This window comes from Platichthys flesus, chromosome 13 (genome assembly GCF_949316205.1).
Source record: "Platichthys flesus chromosome 13, fPlaFle2.1, whole genome shotgun sequence".
In the NCBI taxonomy this organism is placed as follows: Eukaryota; Metazoa; Chordata; class Actinopteri; order Pleuronectiformes; family Pleuronectidae; genus Platichthys; species Platichthys flesus.
In genome coordinates, this window is record NC_084957.1 from 650,001 (window position 1) to 670,928 (window position 20,928).

A 20,928-nucleotide genomic window follows, 5' to 3' on the forward strand; every position below is an offset into this window, starting at 1 on the left:
ATCTCAGGACAGAGAGGAAGTGAGAGAGAGAGAGAGAGAGAGAGAGAGAGAGGGGAGGAAAACGTCTCAGGACAAAGAGGAAGTGAGGGAGGGAGAGAGAGAGAGAGAGAGAGAGAGAGAGAGAGAGAGAGGGAGGAAAACATCTCAGGACAGAGAGGAAGTGAGAGAGAGAGAGAGAGAGAGAGAGAGAGAGAGAGAGAGAGAGAGAGGAAAACGTCTCAGGACAAAGAGGAAGTGAGGGAGAGAGAGAGAGAGAGAGAGAGGTAGGAAAACATCTCAGGACAGAGAGGAAGTGAGAGAGAGAGAGAGAGAGAGAGAGAGAGAGAGGAAGATAAAGGTTGATGGGACGACAGCAGCAATGTTTCAAGTGATGAGGTAAAACGAGAACGAGCAGGTCAGAGGTCAGAGGTCAGAGGTCAGAGGAGGGGCTGTAACATCAGATCAGAATCAGAAGTATTTATTGCCAAGTAGGTTTACACCTACAAGGAGTTTGCTCTGGTTATTGGTGCAGACAATGAACATGGAAACATAAAACGTTTCTGAAGCTCCTCCTTCAGACGCCTCCTGTTCAGTGTGAGCTCCTCCTTCAGACGCCTCCTGTTCAGTGTGAGCTCCTCCTTCAGACGCCTCCTGTTCAGTTTGAGCTCCTCCCTCAGACGCCTCCTGTTCAGTTTGACCTCCTCCTTCAGACGCCTCCTGTTCAGTGTGAGCTCCTCCTTCAGTCGCTCCTGTTCAGTGTGAGCTCCTCCTTCAGTCGCTCCTGTTCAGTGTGAGCTCCTCCTTCAGACGCCTCCTGTTCAGTGTGACCTCCTCCTTCAGACGCCTCCTGTTCAGTGTGAGTTCCTCCTTCAGATGCCTCCTGTTCAGTGTGAGCTCCTCCTTCAGACGCCTCCTGTTCAGTGTGACTTCCTCCTTCAGACGCCTCCTGTTCAGTGTGAGTTCCTCCTTCAGACGCCTCCTGTTCAGTGTGAGCTCCTCCTTCAGACGCCTCCTGTTCAGTGTGAGCTCCTCCTTCAGTCGCTCCTGTTCAGTGTGAGCTCCTCCTTCAGTCGCTCCTGTTCAGTGTGAGCTCCTCCTTCAGTCGCCTCCTGTTCAGTGTGAGCTCCTCCTTCAGACGCCTCCTGTTCAGTGAGAGCTCCTCCTTCAGACGCCTCCTGTTCAGTGTGAGCTCCTCCTTCAGACGCCTCCTGTTCAGTGTGAGCTCCTCCTTCAGACGCCTCCTGTTCAGTGTGAGCTCCTCCTTCAGACGCCTCCTGTTCAGTGTGAGCTCCTCCTTCAGTCGCTCCTGTTCAGTGTGAGCTCCTCCTTCAGTCGCCTCCTGTTCAGTGTGAGCTCCTCCTTCAGACGCCTCCTGTTCAGTGTGAGCTCCTCCTTCAGACGCCTCCTGTGGCTCTTTGTTGAAGACAAATGGGTTTGGAGCAGATCTCCTTCGCTCAGCAGAATCTCGGCCGCTGCAGGCTGAAGATATAAAACACTTCCTGCTCCAGTTTTTCTTGGCAAAAAGAAAGAATCCCCCTCACTTAAAAAATACACTTGGAGAAATAATCTTCCATAAATCAGAGCTTCTGCAGCCGCGTCCACACATTCTTCAGGTCTTAGGAAAACTCATTAAAGCGCCGTCTGTGATAACCCGACAGGTAAATCACCGTCTTTGTGTTGCACATTCGTCAAAATCACATCCGAGCCAGAAGCCGGGTTCACGTCTCTGAAGGACCCGGAGTCCCAAGGACACAGGAAGGAGGGATGAGAGCGATAAAGAGAGGAGAGGAATGAAGAGCAGAATCTGACAGCAGCAGAGAGACTCGGATTCCTGTTGTTCTCCAGAATCATCACTCACAGAGAATCAGTGATCACTTCAGGATCCAAGGATCCAAGGATCAAAGGATCTTCACTGATCAATCTGATGCTTTTATATTGTAATGATCTTATTTCATTATGATGTCATCTCCATGTCATTATATGAAGACGAATGATTGGTTGATTTAAACAAGCTGTAGATCATTACTCTAATCTTATTGGTTGTAAAAGTTAATACATCACTGCACAGATATGTATGACGTCATGACGACATCATTCCTAAGATCCTGAATTGAAGCTCTAACATTAAACTGAGCAGCAGCTGTTTGTGTGTGTGTGTGTGTCTGTGTGTGTGTGTGTGTGTGTATCAGTCACAGTGAGCATGATCAAGTTTGCAGAAACTGTATCGTACCTGACACCAGCGGTTGTCCACTGATGCCCACAGGCATGATGCCCAGGTTGTTCATGGCTGTGGCCCAGGCTCCATGATCAGTGACACTCAGGTGGTTCTGCTCCGCAGTCAGACTGCCTGCACCGTCCGCTGCTACACACAGACACACACACAGACAGACACACACACACACACATTGGAGTTAGAGATGCAGTATATTTACAGGCTGTGGTCTCAACAGAACGTGTCAATGACAGAAACATTTATTTTTGTTTTGCTGGACTGAACCAGGTCCACACTGCTCCTCACCACCGGCCATGACAGGTGCTGTCCGCTCTGCCCTCTGTGCCGACCTCTCATCAGAGCCTCTGGCTGACGGAGGGACGGAGGGACGGAGGGACGGAGGGACGGAGGGATGAACAAAGGAACAAGTGAAGAGACGATCTGTCACCGTGATGATCTCCAGCTGAGGAGGAGAGAGAGAGGAGTTAGAACGATGAGAGGGAAACAAAAAACACACACACACACACAAACACACACAAACACACATACACCTGCTGGGTCTGAGATTTAAAAAAAATATCAAATATACAGACTAATTATAAGTTGTTTGGATAAAGTCAATATTAACATTGAGGTATTTGTGGAAGAGAGTGATGTCATCTCTCAGGTGGTGACCATGCGCATGTGAGAGGGGGCGTGGCCTGTGAGGCAACAGGCTCCTCTCGGACTCTGTTGAGATGCAGATCACGTCTCTGTCTCTGTCTCTGTCTCTGTGTCTGTCTCTGTCTGTCTCTGTGTCTGTGTCTGTCTCTGTCTCTGTGTCTGTGTCTGTGTCTGTGTCTGTGTCTGTGTCTGTCTCTGTCTCTGTCTCTGTCTCAGTCTCTGTCTCTGTCTCAGTCTCTGTCTCTGTGTCTGTGTCTGTGTCTGTCTCTGTGTCCGTCTCTGTGTCTGTGTCTGTGTCTGTGTCTGTGTCTGTCTCTGTCTCTGTGTCTGTGTCTGTGTCTGTCTCTGTGTCTGTGTCTGTGTCTGTGTCTGTCTCTGTCTCTGTGTCTGTCTCTGTCTCTGTGTCTGTGTCTGTGTCTGTGTCTGTGTCTGTCTCTGTCTCTGTGTCTGTGTCTGTGTCTGTCTCTGTCTCTGTCTCTGTCTCAGTCTCTGTCTCTGTGTCTGTGTCTGTCTCAGTCTCTGTCTCTGTGTCTGTGTCTGTGTCTGTCTCTGTCTCTGTGTCTGTGTCTGTGTCTGTCTCTGTCTCTGTCTCAGTCTCAGTCTCAGTCTCAGTCTCTGTCTCTGTCTCAGTCTCTGTCTCAGTGTCTGTCTCTGTCTCAGTCTCAGTCTCAGTCTCAGTCTCTGTCTCTGTCTCAGTCTCTGTCTCAGTGTCTGTGTCTGTCTCTGTGTCTGTGTCTGTCTCAGTCTCTGTCTCTGTGTCTGTGTCTGTCTCTGTCTCTGTCTCTGTGTCTGTGTCTGTGTCTGTCTCTGTCTCTGTGTCTGTGTCTGTGTCTGTGTCTGTGTCTGTGTCTGTGTCTGTCTCTGTCTCAGTCTCTGTCTCAGTCTCTGTCTCTGTGTCTGTCTCTGTGTCTGTGTCTGTCAGCTGCTCGGTGCTCACCATCACTCACAGCTGACACCAGGACACAGACGCAGGCCACTTCAATAGAGACACAATCATATCGACCACTTTTCATTAACACAAACACGTGTAATTCAGACAGAAGTGAACGAGCAGACGACCGCTCACACGTCCCAGGCCAATCAGACGGGTTCTGTTCAGAGGAGGCCAATCAGACACTGGGGAGAGACACTGTCACATGACCATGGAGGAGACAACACGTTTAAAAATATCTCAGTCCACACGACCTTCGTTTCACAAAGTGTTTCCGTCCAGACGAGAAGAAGAAACTAGCAAACACACACACACACACAAACACACACACACACACAAACACACACACACACACACAGAACACACACACACACACACACACACACACACACACACACACAAACACACACACACACAGAACACACACACTCAATCCATCTCTTCCTTCTTCGCCTTCATCAACTGGACGTTGCCAAACTCTGCTCACTTTCATGCACCATGAAATATTCACAGCTGAATGCATGTTCTGTTTATTATTATTATTATTCATGAGTTCACTTGACATCTTTGAATCATACACACACACACACACACACACACACACAGCAGGGGGCGACTCCACTGGTAGTTTCTATAGAATCTACAGGAAGTGAACCTTCTCACTTTATCAGGAGTGTATGTTTCAGTCTCTAGTTTCTAAATATGGAAACTTGGCGCTGAACAAAATGTCCGACTGAGGCTTTAAAGCGTTTGAGCTCACAAACCAACCGGTGACATCATGGAGACGTTCACTCTCGGACAAACCTTCATATTCGTGTTGTGGATTCCAGGTTTGAATGAGTTATGACTTCCAGAAGAAGTCAGTGATTCCAGCCTCAGAGCTTTGAGAGGACTCTTTGACCCGAGACACGTGTTCCTCATGAGCAGCAGGACGTCCATCTTCAGAGAGGAGCCATGAATCAACTTCCTGCTGAAAGGGTTCCAGCTCCGTCAGACGTGCTCCGGGACGTTCCACAGATTCCATCCATATTTAAATGTTGATGGAGCATGGCAGCCGTCCCAGACGCTAATCTGTAAACATCCAGTCTTCAAAGACTCAGAGCTTCCAGGGACGTCCTCACAGACCCTGGTAAACGATGACAGATACTCAGAGAGCTGCTCCGACTGCTGGAGGACACCAGAGGATTCCACATCGTTTAATGAGGACAGAGGCAGCGAGGAGACCAGGAGACCAGGAGACCAGGAGACCAGGAGACAAGGAGACAAGGAGACGAGGAGACGAGGCAGCGAGGAGACGGGAAGACGAGGAGACGAGGAGACGAGGAGACGTGGCAGCGAGGAGACCAGGAGACCAGGAGACCAGGAGACGAGGAGACGAGGAGACAAGGAGACAAGGAGACGAGGAGACGGGAAGACGAGGAGACGGGAAGACGAGGAGACGAGGAGACGTGGCAGCGAGGAGACGAGGAGACGAGGAGACGAAGAGACGAGGAGACAAGGAGACGAGGAGACATGACAGCGAGGAGACAAGGAGACGTGGAGACCAGGAGACAAGGAGACGAGGAGACGAGGCAGCGAGGAGACGGGAAGACGAGGAGACGAGGAGACGTGGCAGCGAGGAGACGAAGAAACGAGGAGACAAGGAGACGAGGAGACGTGGCAGCGAGGAGACGAGGAGACGTGGAGACCAGGAGACCAGGAGACGTGGCAGCGAGGAGACAAGGAGACGAGGAGACGAGGCAGCGAGGAGACGGGAAGACGAGGAGACGAGGAGACGAGGAGACAAGGAGACAAGGAGACGAGGCAGCGAGGAGACGGGAAGACGAGGAGACGTGGCAGCGAGGAGACGAGGAGACGAGGAGACGAAGAGACGAGGAGACAAGGAGACGAGGAGACATGGCAGCGAGGAGACGAGGAGACGTGGAGACCAGGAGACCAGGAGACGTGGCAGCGAGGAGACGGGAAGACGAGGAGACGAGGAGACGTGGCAGCGAGGAGACGAGGAGACGTGGAGACCAGGAGACCAGGAGACGTGGCAGCGAGGAGACAAGGAGACGAGGAGACGAGGCAGCGAGGAGACTGGAAGACGAGGAGACGAGGAGACGAGGAGACGAGGCAGCGAGGAGACAAGGAGACGAGGAGACGAGGAGACGAGGCAGCGAGGAGACGGGAAGCAAGGAGACGAGGAGACGTGGAGACCAGGAGACAAGGAGACAAGGAGAAGAGGAGACGAGGCAGCGAGGAGACGGGAAGACGAGGAGACGAGGAGACGTGGCAGTGAGGAGACAAGGAGACCAGGAGACGAGGAGACGTGGCAGCGAGGAGACGGGAATACGAGGAGACGAGGAGACGTGGCAGCGAGGAGACGAGGAGACGAGGAGACGAAGAAACGAGGAGACAAGGAGACGAGGAGACAAGGAGACGAGGAGACGTGGCAGCGAGGAGACGAGGAGACGTGGAGACCAGGAGACCAGGAGACGTGGCAGCGAGGAGACGAGGAGACGGGAAGACGAGGAGACCAGGAGACGTGGCAGCGAGGAGACAAGGAGACCAGGAGACGAGGAGACCAAGAGACCAGGAGACGTGGCAGCGAGGAGACGAGGAGACGGGAAGACGAGGAGACCAGGAGACGAGGAGACCAAGAGACCAAGAGACCAGGAGACGTGGCAGCGAGGAGACGAGGAGACGAGGAGACCAAGAGACCAGGAGACGAGGAGACGTGGCAGCGAGGAGACGAGGAGACGAAGAGACGAGGAACGACAGAGATGTAGTTATGACACTGCATACTTTTTACTTTTTTTCAAAAAAATAGAATAATGTTCTATATAGGTACAAGATTTCCCTTTACAAATACTTATCCAGATTTTTTTTTCCATTTTTTTATTTAAAAGTACATGTACCACTACCAACGCAATGTTATGGGTGGGCGAGCTGCCTGTGGCAAGATGGCCGCCATGTGCGGACCTTCAGCTATCTATGGCTAACCAGCTAGCTCAGTGTGAGAGTTCAGCCACTTAAAGTAACGATGCAACGTTAAGAGCCGGAAAAGATGCTAATGCTAATACACAATCTGAGATACACACAACACACACAACACACAAAACAGCCTCAGAGTTTCTGGTGTGAATCCTCCTAAGTGTTCCTCCTCTTCCACCTCCTTCTCCTCCACCTCAGTGTTCCTCCTCTTCCACCTCATTCTCCTCAACCTCAGTGTTCCTCCTCCTCAGTGTCCTGCTCCTCCTCCTCCTGATCCCTCCTCCTCCTCCTCCTCCTCCTCAGTGTCCTCCTCCTCAGTGTTTCTCCTCCTCAGTGTCCTCCTCCTCTTCCTCCTCCTCAGTGTTCCTCCTCCTCAGTGTCCTCCTCTTCCACCTCATTCTCCTCAACCTCAGTGTTCCTCCTCCTCAGTGTCCTGCTCCTCCTCCTCCTGATCCCTCCTCCTCCTCCTCCTCCTCCTCAGTGTCCTCCTCCTCAGTGTTTCTCCTCCTCAGTGTCCTCCTCCTCTTCCTCCTCCTCAGTGTTCCTCCTCCTCAGTGTCCTCCTCCTCCTGATCCCTCCTCCTCCTCCTCCTCCTCCTCAGTGTCCTCCTCCTCAGTGTTTCTCCTCCTCAGTGTCCTCCTCCTCTTCCTCCTCCTCAGTGTCCTCCTCCTCCTCCTCCTCCTGAGCCCTCATCCTCCTCCTTCTCCTCCTCCTCCTCAGTGTGAACAGCATATCTGTTTCCACTGACTCCTCTTTACCCTTCAGATGAGAGACAGAGTTGTGGCCCAGATATCTACTCCTCCTCAGTCTTCCTCCTCAGTGTTCCTCCTCCTCCTCCTCCTCCTCCTCCTCCTCCTCCCCCCTTCAGTGTGAGCAGCAGACTTGACTCCTCTTTACCCTTCAGCTGAGAGACAGGGTCGTGGCCCACATATCTCCTCCTCCTCAGTCTTCCTCCTCAGTGTTCCTCCTCCTCCTCAGTCTTCCTCCTCCTCCTCAGTCTTCCTCCTCCTCCTCCTCCACCTCCTCCCCCCCTCAGTGTGAGCAGCAGACTTGACTCCTCTTTACCCTTCAGCTGAGAGACAGGGTCGTGGCCCACATATCTCCTCCTCCTCAGTCTTCCTCCTCCTCCTCAGTCTTCCTCCTCAGTGTTCCTCCTCCTGCTCAGTCTTCCTCCTCCTCAGTCTTCCTCCTCCTCCTCCTCCTCCTCCCCCCCTCAGTGTGAGCAGCAGACTTGACTCCTCTTTACCCTTCAGCTGAGAGACAGGGTCGTGGCCCACATATCTCCTCCTCCTCAGTCTTCCTCCTCCTCCTCAGTGTTCCTCCTCCTCCTCCTCCTCCTCCTCCTCCTCCTCCTCCTCCTCCCCCCCTCAGTGTGAGCAGCAGACTTGACTCCTCTTTACCCTTCAGCTGAGAGACAGGGTCGTGGCCCATATATCTCCTCCTCCTCAGTCTTCCTCCTCAGTGTTCCTCCTCCTCCTCCTCCTCCTCCTCCTCCTCCCCCCCTCAGTGTGAGCAGCAGACTTGACTCCTCTTTACCCTTCAGCTGAGAGACAGGGTCGTGGCCCACATATCTCCTCCTCCTCAGTCTTCCTCCTCAGTGTTCCTCCTCCTCCTCCTCCTCCTCCTCCTCCTCCTCCTCCTCCCCCCCTCAGTGTGAGCAGCAGACTTGACTCCTCTTTACCCTTCAGCTGAGAGACAGGGTCGTGGCCCATATATCTCCTCCTCCTCTTCCTCCTCCTCAGTGTTCCTCCTCCTCAGTGTCCTCCTCCTCCTGATCCCTCCTCCTCCTCCTCCTCCTCCTCAGTGTCCTCCTCCTCAGTGTTTCTCCTCCTCAGTGTCCTCCTCCTCTTCCTCCTCCTCAGTGTCCTCCTCCTCCTCCTCCTCCTGAGCCCTCATCCTCCTCCTTCTCCTCCTCCTCCTCAGTGTGAACAGCATATCTGTTTCCACTGACTCCTCTTTACCCTTCAGATGAGAGACAGAGTTGTGGCCCAGATATCTACTCCTCCTCAGTCTTCCTCCTCAGTGTTCCTCCTCCTCCTCCTCCTCCTCCTCCTCCTCCTCCCCCCTTCAGTGTGAGCAGCAGACTTGACTCCTCTTTACCCTTCAGCTGAGAGACAGGGTCGTGGCCCACATATCTCCTCCTCCTCAGTCTTCCTCCTCAGTGTTCCTCCTCCTCCTCAGTCTTCCTCCTCCTCCTCAGTCTTCCTCCTCCTCCTCCTCCACCTCCTCCCCCCCTCAGTGTGAGCAGCAGACTTGACTCCTCTTTACCCTTCAGCTGAGAGACAGGGTCGTGGCCCACATATCTCCTCCTCCTCAGTCTTCCTCCTCCTCCTCAGTCTTCCTCCTCAGTGTTCCTCCTCCTGCTCAGTCTTCCTCCTCCTCAGTCTTCCTCCTCCTCCTCCTCCTCCTCCCCCCCTCAGTGTGAGCAGCAGACTTGACTCCTCTTTACCCTTCAGCTGAGAGACAGGGTCGTGGCCCACATATCTCCTCCTCCTCAGTCTTCCTCCTCAGTGTTCCTCCTCCTCCTCCTCCTCCTCCTCCTCCTCCTCCTCCTCCTCCTCCTCCCCCCCTCAGTGTGAGCAGCAGACTTGACTCCTCTTTACCCTTCAGCTGAGAGACAGGGTCGTGGCCCACATATCTCCTCCTCCTCAGTCTTCCTCCTCAGTGTTCCTCCTCCTCCTCCTCCTCCTCCTCCTCCTCCTCCTCCTCCTCCTCCTCCTCCTCCTCCCCCCCTCAGTGTGAGCAGCAGACTTGACTCCTCTTTACCCTTCAGCTGAGAGACAGGGTCGTGGCCCATATATCTCCTCCTCCTCAGTCTTCCTCCTCAGTGTTCCTCCTCCTCCTCCTCCTCCTCCTCCTCCTCCTCCTCCTCCCCCCTCAGTGTGAGCAGCAGACTTGACTCCTCTTTACCCTTCAGCTGAGAGACAGGGTCGTGGCCCACATATCTCCTCCTCCTCAGTCTTCCTCCTCAGTGTTCCTCCTCCTCCTCCTCCTCCTCCTCCTCCTCCTCCTCCTCCTCCTCCTCCCCCCCTCAGTGTGAGCAGCAGACTTGACTCCTCTTTACCCTTCAGCTGAGAGACAGGGTCGTGGCCCACATATCTCCTCCTCCTCAGTCTTCCTCCTCAGTGTTCCTCCTCCTCCTCCTCCTCCTCCTCCTCCTCCTCCTCCTCCCCCCCTCAGTGTGAGCAGCAGACTTGACTCCTCTTTACCCTTCAGCTGAGAGACAGGGTCGTGGCCCACATATCTCCTCCTCCTCAGTCTTCCTCCTCAGTGTTCCTCCTCCTCCTCCTCCTCCTCCTCCTCCTCCTCCTCCTCCCCCCCTCAGTGTGAGCAGCAGACTTGACTCCTCTTTACCCTTCAGCTGAGAGACAGGGTCGTGGCCCATATATCTCCTCCTCCTCAGTCTTCCTCCTCAGTGTTCCTCCTCCTCCTCCTCCTCCTCCTCCTCCTCCTCCTCCCCCCCTCAGTGTGAGCAGCAGACTTGACTCCTCTTTACCCTTCAGCTGAGAGACAGGGTCGTGGCCCACATATCTCCTCCTCCTCAGTCTTCCTCCTCAGTGTTCCTCCTCCTCCTCCTCCTCCTCCTCCTCCTCCTCCTCCTCCTCCTCCCCCCCTCAGTGTGAGCAGCAGACTTGACTCCTCTTTACCCTTCAGCTGAGAGACAGGGTCGTGGCCCACATATCTCCTCCTCCTCAGTCTTCCTCCTCCTCCTCAGTGTTCCTCCTCCTCCTCCTCCTCCTCCTCCTCCTCCTCCTCCTCCTCCCCCCTCAGTGTGAGCAGCAGACTTGACTCCTCTTTACCCTTCAGCTGAGAGACAGGGTCGTGGCCCACATATCAGCAGCAGATTACTTGTAATGCAGCTTTTAGAACGGAGCCATTAACCAGAGCGACTCTGATAGAGCGGCGGCTGGAGCTCGGCTGTGAATCCAATCAGCTCCAATCAGATGATTGTCCAGAGGAGCCGCGGCTCACAGCCCATAATGAACAGTGAAAGAACATTTAACATTCAAATGGCCGACGGGACACAAACTGCTGGAGGAGAAACCAGCTTCTCTCAGACAGAGAGAGCTGCTGTGATTGGTCCAGAATATAAAATGATGATGAACGTCCATAAGTTCATTTCATCAAGAAACAACTCACACATTAAATAAAATAACTATTTGATCACCTTTTTCTACTTGTTCCTAAAAGATATATAAACGTCTTAAATAAATCTATATGTGAAGAAGAAGTTTGAATCCCTGAGACGCTCGCAGCCACCAGGTGCCACCGTGACGGAGGAGCTCAGGTTGTGATACAATGAGCTTCTTGTTGCTCCAGCTGAAGGAGGCTCTGAGGAGGTGAAGCAGCAGCAGTGAGCTCAGTGTTTCCTCCTCAGTCGTCAGCTCGCTGCCCTCAGGCTGCAGCTTCAGGACCACGATGAGAAGAGGCTTCATCAGCTCCCGTGTGGATACTCAGCTGTGAGTCATGTGACTGGGATCATAGAAAAACTGAACTCTCTCGTTATAATACAACAGTTTTACATCTGATTTCTGAAACTCACTTCTGACAGTTAGTGACACGAGGCCCGAAACTGACAGATTCATCGGTGACATCGTGAAGAGCAGCTGCATCCTGACGCCTGGTTCTCTGTGTTTTCTATCTGTAAACTGAAACGGTTGGTCGAGGAATGATCAGGTCATAATTAGTTCATATTTAGTTCATATTCAGGTAATGATGAGTTAATAATCAGTTCATATTTAATTCATATTCAGGTAATGATGAGTTAATAATCAGTTCATATTTAGTTCATATTCAGGTAATGATGAGTTAATAATCAGTTCATATTTAGTTCATATTCAGGTAATGATGAGTTAATAATCAGTTCATATTTAATTCATATTCAGGTAATGATGAGTTAATAATTAGTTCATATTTAGTTCATATTCAGGTAATGATGAGTTAATAATTAGTTCATATTTAGTTCATATTCAGGTAATGATGAGTTAATAATTAGTTCATATTTAGTTCATATTCAGGTAATGATGAGTTAATAATTAGTTCATATTTAGTTCATATTCAGGTAATGATGAGTTAATAATTAGTTCATATTTAGTTCATATTCAGGTAATGATGAGTTAATAATTAGTTCATATTTAGTTCATATTCAGGTAATGGTCACTTTGCGCCTGCTGGATGAGACTCAGTTGGAGTCGGAGCGTCTCAGTTTCTCTGCTGCTGCTCTTTAGTCTCTGAATCAATTCACCATGAGTTGCTTAAAATTCCAGAATGTTATTAGAGCGTCTGAGGCGTCTGCTCCCAATCCACTTAATCCACTTAAGACCTGAGAGGCAGCCGAGCGGGGAACTCAGGACATACAGAAGAAAAGAAGAAGCACATTTATCAGATTCACTGATCACAGGAGACGACACGTTCCAGGACTTCTGTTAATTTGTCACATCAGTTTTTATTCCTGATTAAAATCTGTAAAACATTTCCCTGAAAGAGACTTTTAATCAATCGTTGAAAAATGAAAAAATGCTTCGTCAACAGATTGTTTGTCATGTGATCTGCTGACGAACCAATCACATCCTGATGAAACCTCTGATTCCCTTCACTTCACATTCTGCACGCAGCCGTGAGACGTGAACAGCAACACGAGGCTCCGCCCCCCCGCTGAGACAGGACGCCGCTCGTCAGAGGCGGGAGGAAACGGCAGCCGACAAATTCCTGTTGTTTGTGATTCACACTGGATGAAGTGACGAGGAGACGTGGAGCTCAGTCCAGTGGAGCTGCACTGTGACTTAAATATGATTTATATGATTAAATAAGATTTATATCAGTAAATAAGATTTATAACAAGTGACATCGTATATTAACAACATTAATCTTCCTACAAATTAGTTTTATAAGAAAACTGAATATCTAAATGATTTGTTTACATTTTTTAACCTGATTTAGTTTCTGTTCTTTCTTTTATCAAATGAGACAAAATGACAGAAATTGTAATGATGTGACTGGAGGAGAAAGTAAAATGGATTCAATAGACAGGAATGCTATGTTATACAAAGATAAATTTGTTATTCATATTTATAATGTTATATCATATATGAGGTTTAATAGTGTATCGTTGTTATTACAGTCTAAGTATTTATATTATTCTCTTCCACTGTTAATGATTAGCTTAGCTCACTGTTAGCTCAGCGCTCTCTGTGTGTGTGTGTGTCGTTCTGTGTGTGTCTGTGCCTCCAGCAGGCCACAGCACTGACTCACATTAGAAAATGACCAGATGGTGTTGGAGAGAGAGGCGGGGGGGGGCAGAGTTTTGTAGTGAACGTTCCTTCAGCCGTGAAGACTCTGCATCTCAAACACCTGCTGTCACTCAGACCAGAGTCTGCAGGACACGCCAATTAGCATCACACACACACACACACACACACACACACACAACGAGGTGGATCTGTTACTGAAAGGAAGTGTTAGCGACTCAAACACAAACCAGAGTTTCAAACTGAAGTGAGAGCAAGGCTCTGCCAGGCGTAACCATAGCAACAGTGATGAGTTTTGGGTTGTGGGCGGGGCCTCAATGATGCTCTCCCTGAACTTAACGTGATTCCAGATACATGCTAACATAGGGTCAAAGGTCAACTCCAGTGTGACATCATCAAGTTTTCCGATTGGAACGGAGATCACGTTTCCTGTGAGTCGACCAAACATGATGCTCCTCCCACCTGTGTGTCTGTGTGTGTGTGTGTGTGTGTGTGTGTGTGTTTGTGAGGGGGGGCTCACTTCAACATGTCCTGAATGTTGGAGACTCATGTTGAGTCGAGCGTCCAGGTCGAAAAGAAAAACTAGAAATGATAATTCATCGATAGAAAGATCAAATCTCACCGTGTTCAGAGTCTGATTTGAGAAACATCTTGTTTTAAATTGCAACGGAACATGTTTATCTAGACAGAAGGAGAATCTTGTGTGTCTGTGTGTGTCTGTGTGTGTGTCATACTAACTGGGCTGATTGACAGAAGCGGCGAGCTAAGGCGGCACCATCTGCTCCTGTCTCCTCCGATTAGAATCGAGTCAAAGTGGCTGAAGTCTTCTCCACGTTCTCAGCAGCGACTTCTCCGCCGAGGCCGCCGCTACACAAACGTGAACTTTTATAGAAAACGATTTGTGATGATTTTACATCCTAAAACACGGCGTCTCTTTGGGCCTGATCCCCCCCCCCCCCCCCCGCCGCCACACGGAGGACCGGCGGGTATCGGCTCGGCGTCGGTGGAACCACGGTGAAAACATCTGCCTCATTAAAACGGAATCAAATCCTGCTTCTACATCATGTCTCCAATCTACGAGACAGATCCCATCCAGACGACACTGATGACACCAGACACCATCGCTACACTCTGAAGGGAGCGTCTGGAAAATATCACTTTATACACACTGCACTGTATATCTATAAACTGATCGTCTTTATTATACATTTGTATGTGTGTACACTCGGGTGCATAGGGCGAAATCTAGAATCCTCTTTATTGGAGGGAGTCTCCATGAACGTCCTGTGGGAATCATGCCTGTATTCATGTGTGTGTGTGTGTGTTTGTGTGTCACACTGTGACGCACTCTTCATAATCACAGGATGAGAAAAGTTTTTGTTTTATCAACTGACTGTAGGGGGCACTCCACCGCCTCAGCAGCTTCGAAGATGACAAAGAAATCGTAACTTGAACACAAACAACCAAACACACACACACACACACACACACACACACACTGATGATTTTTATTGGAGCCGCTGAACAGAGAGGCCTTTATGCCTTTGGGGGAGGGGAGGGGACAGAAGCGAGAGGAAGATGGAGGAAGAGAGAGAGAGAGAGAGAGAGAGAGAGAGAGAGTGGGGGGGAGAGGAAGCAAAGAATCGAGAGACGATAAAAGGTGTTTTGTGAAGAGGAACCTGCGACAGACAGATAAAGTCTTTCTGAGGCGCTGGTGTGTGACTCTATTGTCGCGTCATGTTTCTATACACACACAGCTCAACACACACACACACACACTGTGTGAATGCTTTTCATGACTCGATCAAAGAAAAACATCTTTTTCATTTAAATCTGCTTCAGGTACAATAAACAACAACCTGATAACATGAAGATCAGTGTCCCACGTGTCACATGATGTTTAGTCATCATGGTGAACATCAGCTTCCTGTTTACTTCCTGTTTACCTAACCTGAGTTAAAATAAACAAGTCACAATCGATTCATGGATTCAGATTCTTCAACAACAATCTAAGTTTAGGTTTCAGCTGTTTCCTTTTAAGCTATTTAATGTGACATGATGCTGATTGGAAAACTGCATCAATAAACAGGTGTTCCTAATAAACTGATCCGGGGGTGTATCAGGTGACCTGTCAGCAGCGGGTGAGAGAGGGACGGGAGGGAGGGGGGGGGGGGGGGGTGTTATATGAGGCAACAGCAGAAATCTGTGTCCACATCGCAGAGGACACGTCAAGGTCAAACCACACAGAGGTAAATTATTCACACGCACACACACACACACACACACACAGCAGTATACACACAGAACACGTTTATATACAACTAAACTACTTAAATGTGATGAATATAAACAGAATATCTTTAATCACAGCATCTGATGGTGATTGTTGGTTTAAATTTAAATATGAAATATCAAGTTCACAGTGAGTCACTGCTTCCTGAACATCCTGAACCTGTAACTCTCATTTTCATAAGCTGAGGGAGAAACCAGAGGACGACCAGCATCCATCTGTTTCTCTTCAGGTTCGAACAGAGGATGAGGAGGATGAGGAGGAGGAGGAGGAGGAGGAGGAGGAGGAGGAGGAGGAGGAGGAGGAGGAGGAGGAAGACATGTCAGAGTTTCCTCCAGCTTGAGGCGTTTCATAGAAACAGTGGAGTCTGAGTATTGAGAAAAAAAACTGTCAAATGAATCATCAATTAACAAATAATTAACGGGTCAGTTAATTCAATTAATGTGAAATTAATAAATACTGGTACTTTGTTTATTTCTGTTTTAATTTGCCTCTGCATTTTACTAACCCTCACCCTTTTCCAGATTCGTCTTAACGTTCTAAATCGATTGTCATTTAAATCTGTGAGCGTCTGTATAATGAGGATATTTCCTTTGGCTTAAAACATCTTCTTCCTCCTCGTCCTTCTCCTCCTCCTTGTCGTCCTCCTCCTCCTCGTCCTCCTCATCCTCCTCCTCCTCCGGTTTCCTGTAACGATCTTGTTCCTGCTTCCTGCCACAACAAGTCACCGCCTCCCTCCTCCCCCGCTCTCGTCCAACTGGGTTTTTCTTTCTTCTCTTTCTGTTTTTCTGCCCCTCTCTCTCTCTCCCCCCCCCCCCCCCCCGTGATGAAGTGGCCAGTGGGTTCCCGTCTCTGTCGGTAATCACCACAGTAACTCATGGCAGCGCCGCGGCACCGGCACCACGCCATCCATCACCGCCTCCGCTGCTGCAGGGAACTGATATATCAAGATGTAAATTGTGGCCCTGCACTGTCTCCTCGGGGGGGGGAGAAAGATGGAGACTGTGGAGGAGAAGTGAGAGGTGAGAGAGAGATGGAGGGATGAGGTGAAGAAGGAAAACAGAGGAGGATGGAGGACAGAATTACAAAGGGAGAAAAGACGAGACGTAAACAGAGAGAGGACGAGAAGATGGAGGGAGGAGGACAAAGGAGTGAGGAGGTGAGGAAGGAGGGAAAGAGGGAGGAGAAGAGAGACTGTACGAGGACGAGTGTTGTTAATCCGCCCTAATCCAGCCTGACAACCCACACACACAGACACACACACACACACACACACACACACACACACACACACACACATTCACACAGACACACAAACATCTTCACCTGAATCATCTCACTGACAAAAACACACATGAATTGTGAACTGAGGCAGAATCCAAGTGATCATCATCAGTTACAGTTACTCCTGTGGATACAGTTACTCCTGTGGATACAGTTACTCCTGTAGGTGCAGTTACTCCTGTAGGTGCAGTTACTCCTGTGGATACAGTTACTCCTGTAGGTACAGTTACTCCTGTAGGTACAGTTACTGGTCTAACCACGATGAGTTTAGTTTGACAGGATGTTCTGGCGTCTGATTGGTTCTGGAAGAAGACGACAGTTGTGAAGCAGCTTGAGAACAGAAAGTAACTAATTACTTTTCATTGTTCATTGGAGTGAACAACGCCGTGTGTCACCTCCTCAGAACATATGGTGACGAGGTGGAGCCGGTCCAACTCCCAGCAGCCTCTCTGTGCACGCACACACACACACACACACACACACACACACACACACACACACACACACACACACACAGACACACACACACACACACACACACACACACACACACACACACACACACACACACACACACACACACACACACACACACACACAGCCTCCACACTGCCCCCCACCGAGCATGTGGTATTGCATCTTGTAGCATCATGAACGACCGATGAACTGAACAGTTTCAACAATCTGCCTCATCACACGTGGATCAGAACATTTAGATTTGACTCCTTGTAGTTTTATTTTGAAAGCTGACGCGGTTGGGTCTTTGTCACTGAAGCTGCTTTGACCTCTGAACTCTCTCCTGAAAACAGGAAGTGAGTGGATGACAGTGTTTGACCTGAACAGCAGGAGCGCTGCCCCCCCCCCCCCGCTTCTTCACACTCGTTTATTCCTCTTGTCTCTTTTCATCTCTCGTTGTGTCATCATCACCTCAAACCAGAAGAAACACGTTTCTTATGCTAATAGAAGAGAAGCTGACGAGATCGTTTCTCTGCAGCTGAACCAGAACTTCTGTCTTTAATCACGAGTTATGATTTTCTTTATGAAGTAATGCGATTCAGGAAGCTGAGGTTGTCAAGACAAATATTTATCTGAGATAAACTCCTGCTCTGACCATGTGATCGTGTTCTGTCATTTGTGTTTTGTTCAATAGCTTTAAATAAATACGATGACACGTTTGCACTTGTTAAATATTTCATATCCCGTGTTTCCATGAAATCAACATCAGAGAGATGACGACCTGAAACCACAGAAACATTTATTTAACGTCTACTTTGATATTTGAGTTTTGTCCCCGTCCCATCTGCTGACATGGAGGAGGAGGTTCACGAGCTCCACTGCGAGGATTTGACTTGGATTCAGAGAGTCGTCATATCGTCCATCGTCTGCTCGGCTGTGAACGTAGTTTAGAGAATAAAAGATGAAGAGTTGATGATTTTTATAAAAATATAAAAACTGAACGGTGTCGTTTTGAATCTTCTGTTTTCAAAGCTCTTTGTTTCCTTCAGGGATTAAATTCAGTGACAGCTGAAAACTGGATTTAAACTTTAAACATTTGAGTTTCGTCCTCGAGGAAAACAAGACGAGCGCCGGGCGGCTTTTCAAAATAAAGCAGACGAGCCTCGTTATTCATCGCACAGCAGCCATTGTCTCCTGAAACACAAACACACCCACTGACTGTGTGACTCCTGTTTATGGCCTCGTGCTTTGTGTTGCTGCTGATCAATCACCAGCAGCCAGCAGCCGGGGGGAGGCGGGGGGGCAGGGGCTGGGGTGATGTACCCACATCCCACCTATTGGCTTCATCCGTGTTCCAGAGCGGCCTCGTATAAATCAACGCTAACGACATGGAGGCGGAGAGAGAGCGGGAGAGTGGGGGGGGGGGATCTGTGACTAAATGTTCTGATCAAATACTTTTTAATTTAAATTCAATCTTTATCAACCAGTAAAGTGTCAACGAGTAAGACAGCTTCTAGAACCAGTAGACAGACACACAAAGGTACTGTGGTGTAATCAGATTACTTTCTCCACCGCTCAGAGACGATGAGGTGTCACACAGAGACACGTTGACATTAAATCTGGACAAAGAGGAACAGAGGGTTAAAGACCTGCTTCTCAGGTCAAAGGTCAAAGATAAAAGGAGATGTCAGCTGTGAGGAAATCGTCCAATCACCACACAGGAAACTAAATGACAGGAACCTTTTTGCTCGTTTCAGTGGGAAAGCTCTGATGAGGACTTCCTGTGCACGATGAGGACGGACAGCGAGACTGATGTGATGTGACGGCACTGAGAGGCTGGATTGTTTCTTAAGTGGAAATCCAAGCGGCCCGCTGCCCTCGCCGTGCCGCCGCGGACCGGCCGACTCCACTGATTAGAGCGCTGCCAGATGACGGATGATTTAACCTTCCACACGCTCAGTGTCAGTCGCCGCGGGGCCGGCGTCCTGGAGAACGCCACGGGACGCCGCACGCTTCCAAGCCAACGCGGGTGACATGAAGTCAAACCTTCAGAATAAAATGATTCTAACATGAACTGATCTTGAGCTCAAAGCTAACACGTCTCATTCAAAATAAATGTTTTGCAAAATGAAATTTTGTTTTACAAAAGTTTTACTGACGTATAAAATGTCGCCTATGATCCAATGTTCTAAATAAATTACCAACAGCTGTTAAGAGTTATTCATTTACAGAAAAGACCTTTGACCTTTGGAGGCGTGTCCCAGAAAACTAATAAAGTTCTTCATCCAGTGGAATCGACCTGAATCTTTGTTATTTTAAAGAGCAGGTTCATAAGTGCGTTGGCAGCTGGATCGGGCCGAGGTGAAGTCTGGAGAAACCGAACCTCAGGTCGGACGGTGGAGAGCGTGTGTTTGGACTGGGAGCACGCCGCCGTGCACCAGGAGCTCACTGGGAGCACGCCGCCGTGCACCAGGAGCTCACTGGGAGCACGCCGCCGTGCACCAGGAGCTCGCTCATCACCAGAGGAGTTTCAGCTCGTCACTGGGGAGAGACTGGTTCCTGTGAGGAGTCGTGCTCTCTGCTGAACGCAGCGTCGACTCTCATCAGGTTCAATTACAGCTCGTCGCTGCCCACACACATAAATCATGAGACGAGTGTAGAAATATCACCTTTTGATGCCGGACTCAAATTGAATTGTGAAATAAGCCGTCATGCATTTATTAGTGTGCACGAGACACGGCTGATTATCCCCTGTGTGCTCGAATGCAAATATTCCCAAATGAGAACAGAGAGATTTCACAGCAGCTCCATCACATCAACCCTCGACACACACACACACACACACACACACACACACACAAACATGGAAAAAGGCATGATTCCCACAGGACGTTCATGGAGACTCCCTCCAATAAAGAGGATTATAGATTTCGCTCTGTGCACCCGAGTGTTTCCAATGAAATAACGGCCTCCTCCTGCATAAGTCATTAAAATTTAAACCATCCCCCTCTTCAGCTGAATATCACTGTACTGCTCTGCATGCATTAGAGTGTGCATGGAAAAAAACCCTGCTGCACTCTGTGTGCGTGTGTGTATGTGTATGTGTGTGTGTGTGTGTGTGTGTGTGTGTGTGTGTGTGTGTGTGTGTATGTGTATGTGTAAGGGTATGAGGAGAAAATAAGAAGATGAGGAAGTGTGAAGGAAAATGTGTTTCTATCCTCACTGGCCCTGCAGGCTCAGTACCTGGTTAAACATACACACATACACACACAAACATACACACACACACACACACACACATACACACACACACACACAAACATACACACATACACACACAAACATACACACACACACACACACACACATACACACACACACACACACACACAAACATACACACATACACACACAAACATACACACACACAGACGTTCATAAAATAGGCAGGAAGCAGCGCAGCAGTGATATGAATGGTAAATCTGCATTTTACTCCGAGCTGATGGTGAAGATGGGAAATACATATTTATGTTGAAGCAGCACCTCAACAGCACACACACACACACACACACACACACACACACACACACACACACACACACACACACACACACACACACACACACACACACACACACACACAGTGTTCAGCCCTGAGTTCGGGTGTGAAAACGCTCTGAGAGTCTGAAACAAGCTTCATGTGTCTGTTCCATTGTGGTGTTTTGTTTGTGTTAGTTTTCCAGTTGTGTTGTCAGTTTGGGGGGGGGGGGGGTGGGGGGTTTATAGTCTTTCTGATGGAATGGAGGATATGAATAAAGAGCCCGATCTGGTTGCCATGGTAACATCATGATGATATTACTAGCAACATCAGCACCTTCAGGCACAGTAC

At 49.3% G+C, this 20,928-nt stretch overlaps 1 protein-coding gene across 1 annotated transcript in view; it reads right to left on the reverse strand.

The window, feature by feature from the left end:
- The window catches only part of enox1 (ecto-NOX disulfide-thiol exchanger 1), a 45,146-nt gene that overhangs the window by 12,429 nt on the left and 11,789 nt on the right, over positions 1-20,928 (reverse strand). The window contains exons 3-4 of the mRNA XM_062402227.1: positions 2,498-2,654; positions 2,210-2,341 (exon numbers count right to left, since the gene is read on the reverse strand). Coding sequence (XP_062258211.1) covers positions 2,210-2,341; positions 2,498-2,507 — 142 coding nt within the window. The 5' untranslated portion in view covers positions 2,508-2,654. The remainder of the gene's footprint in view (positions 1-2,209; positions 2,342-2,497; positions 2,655-20,928) is intronic.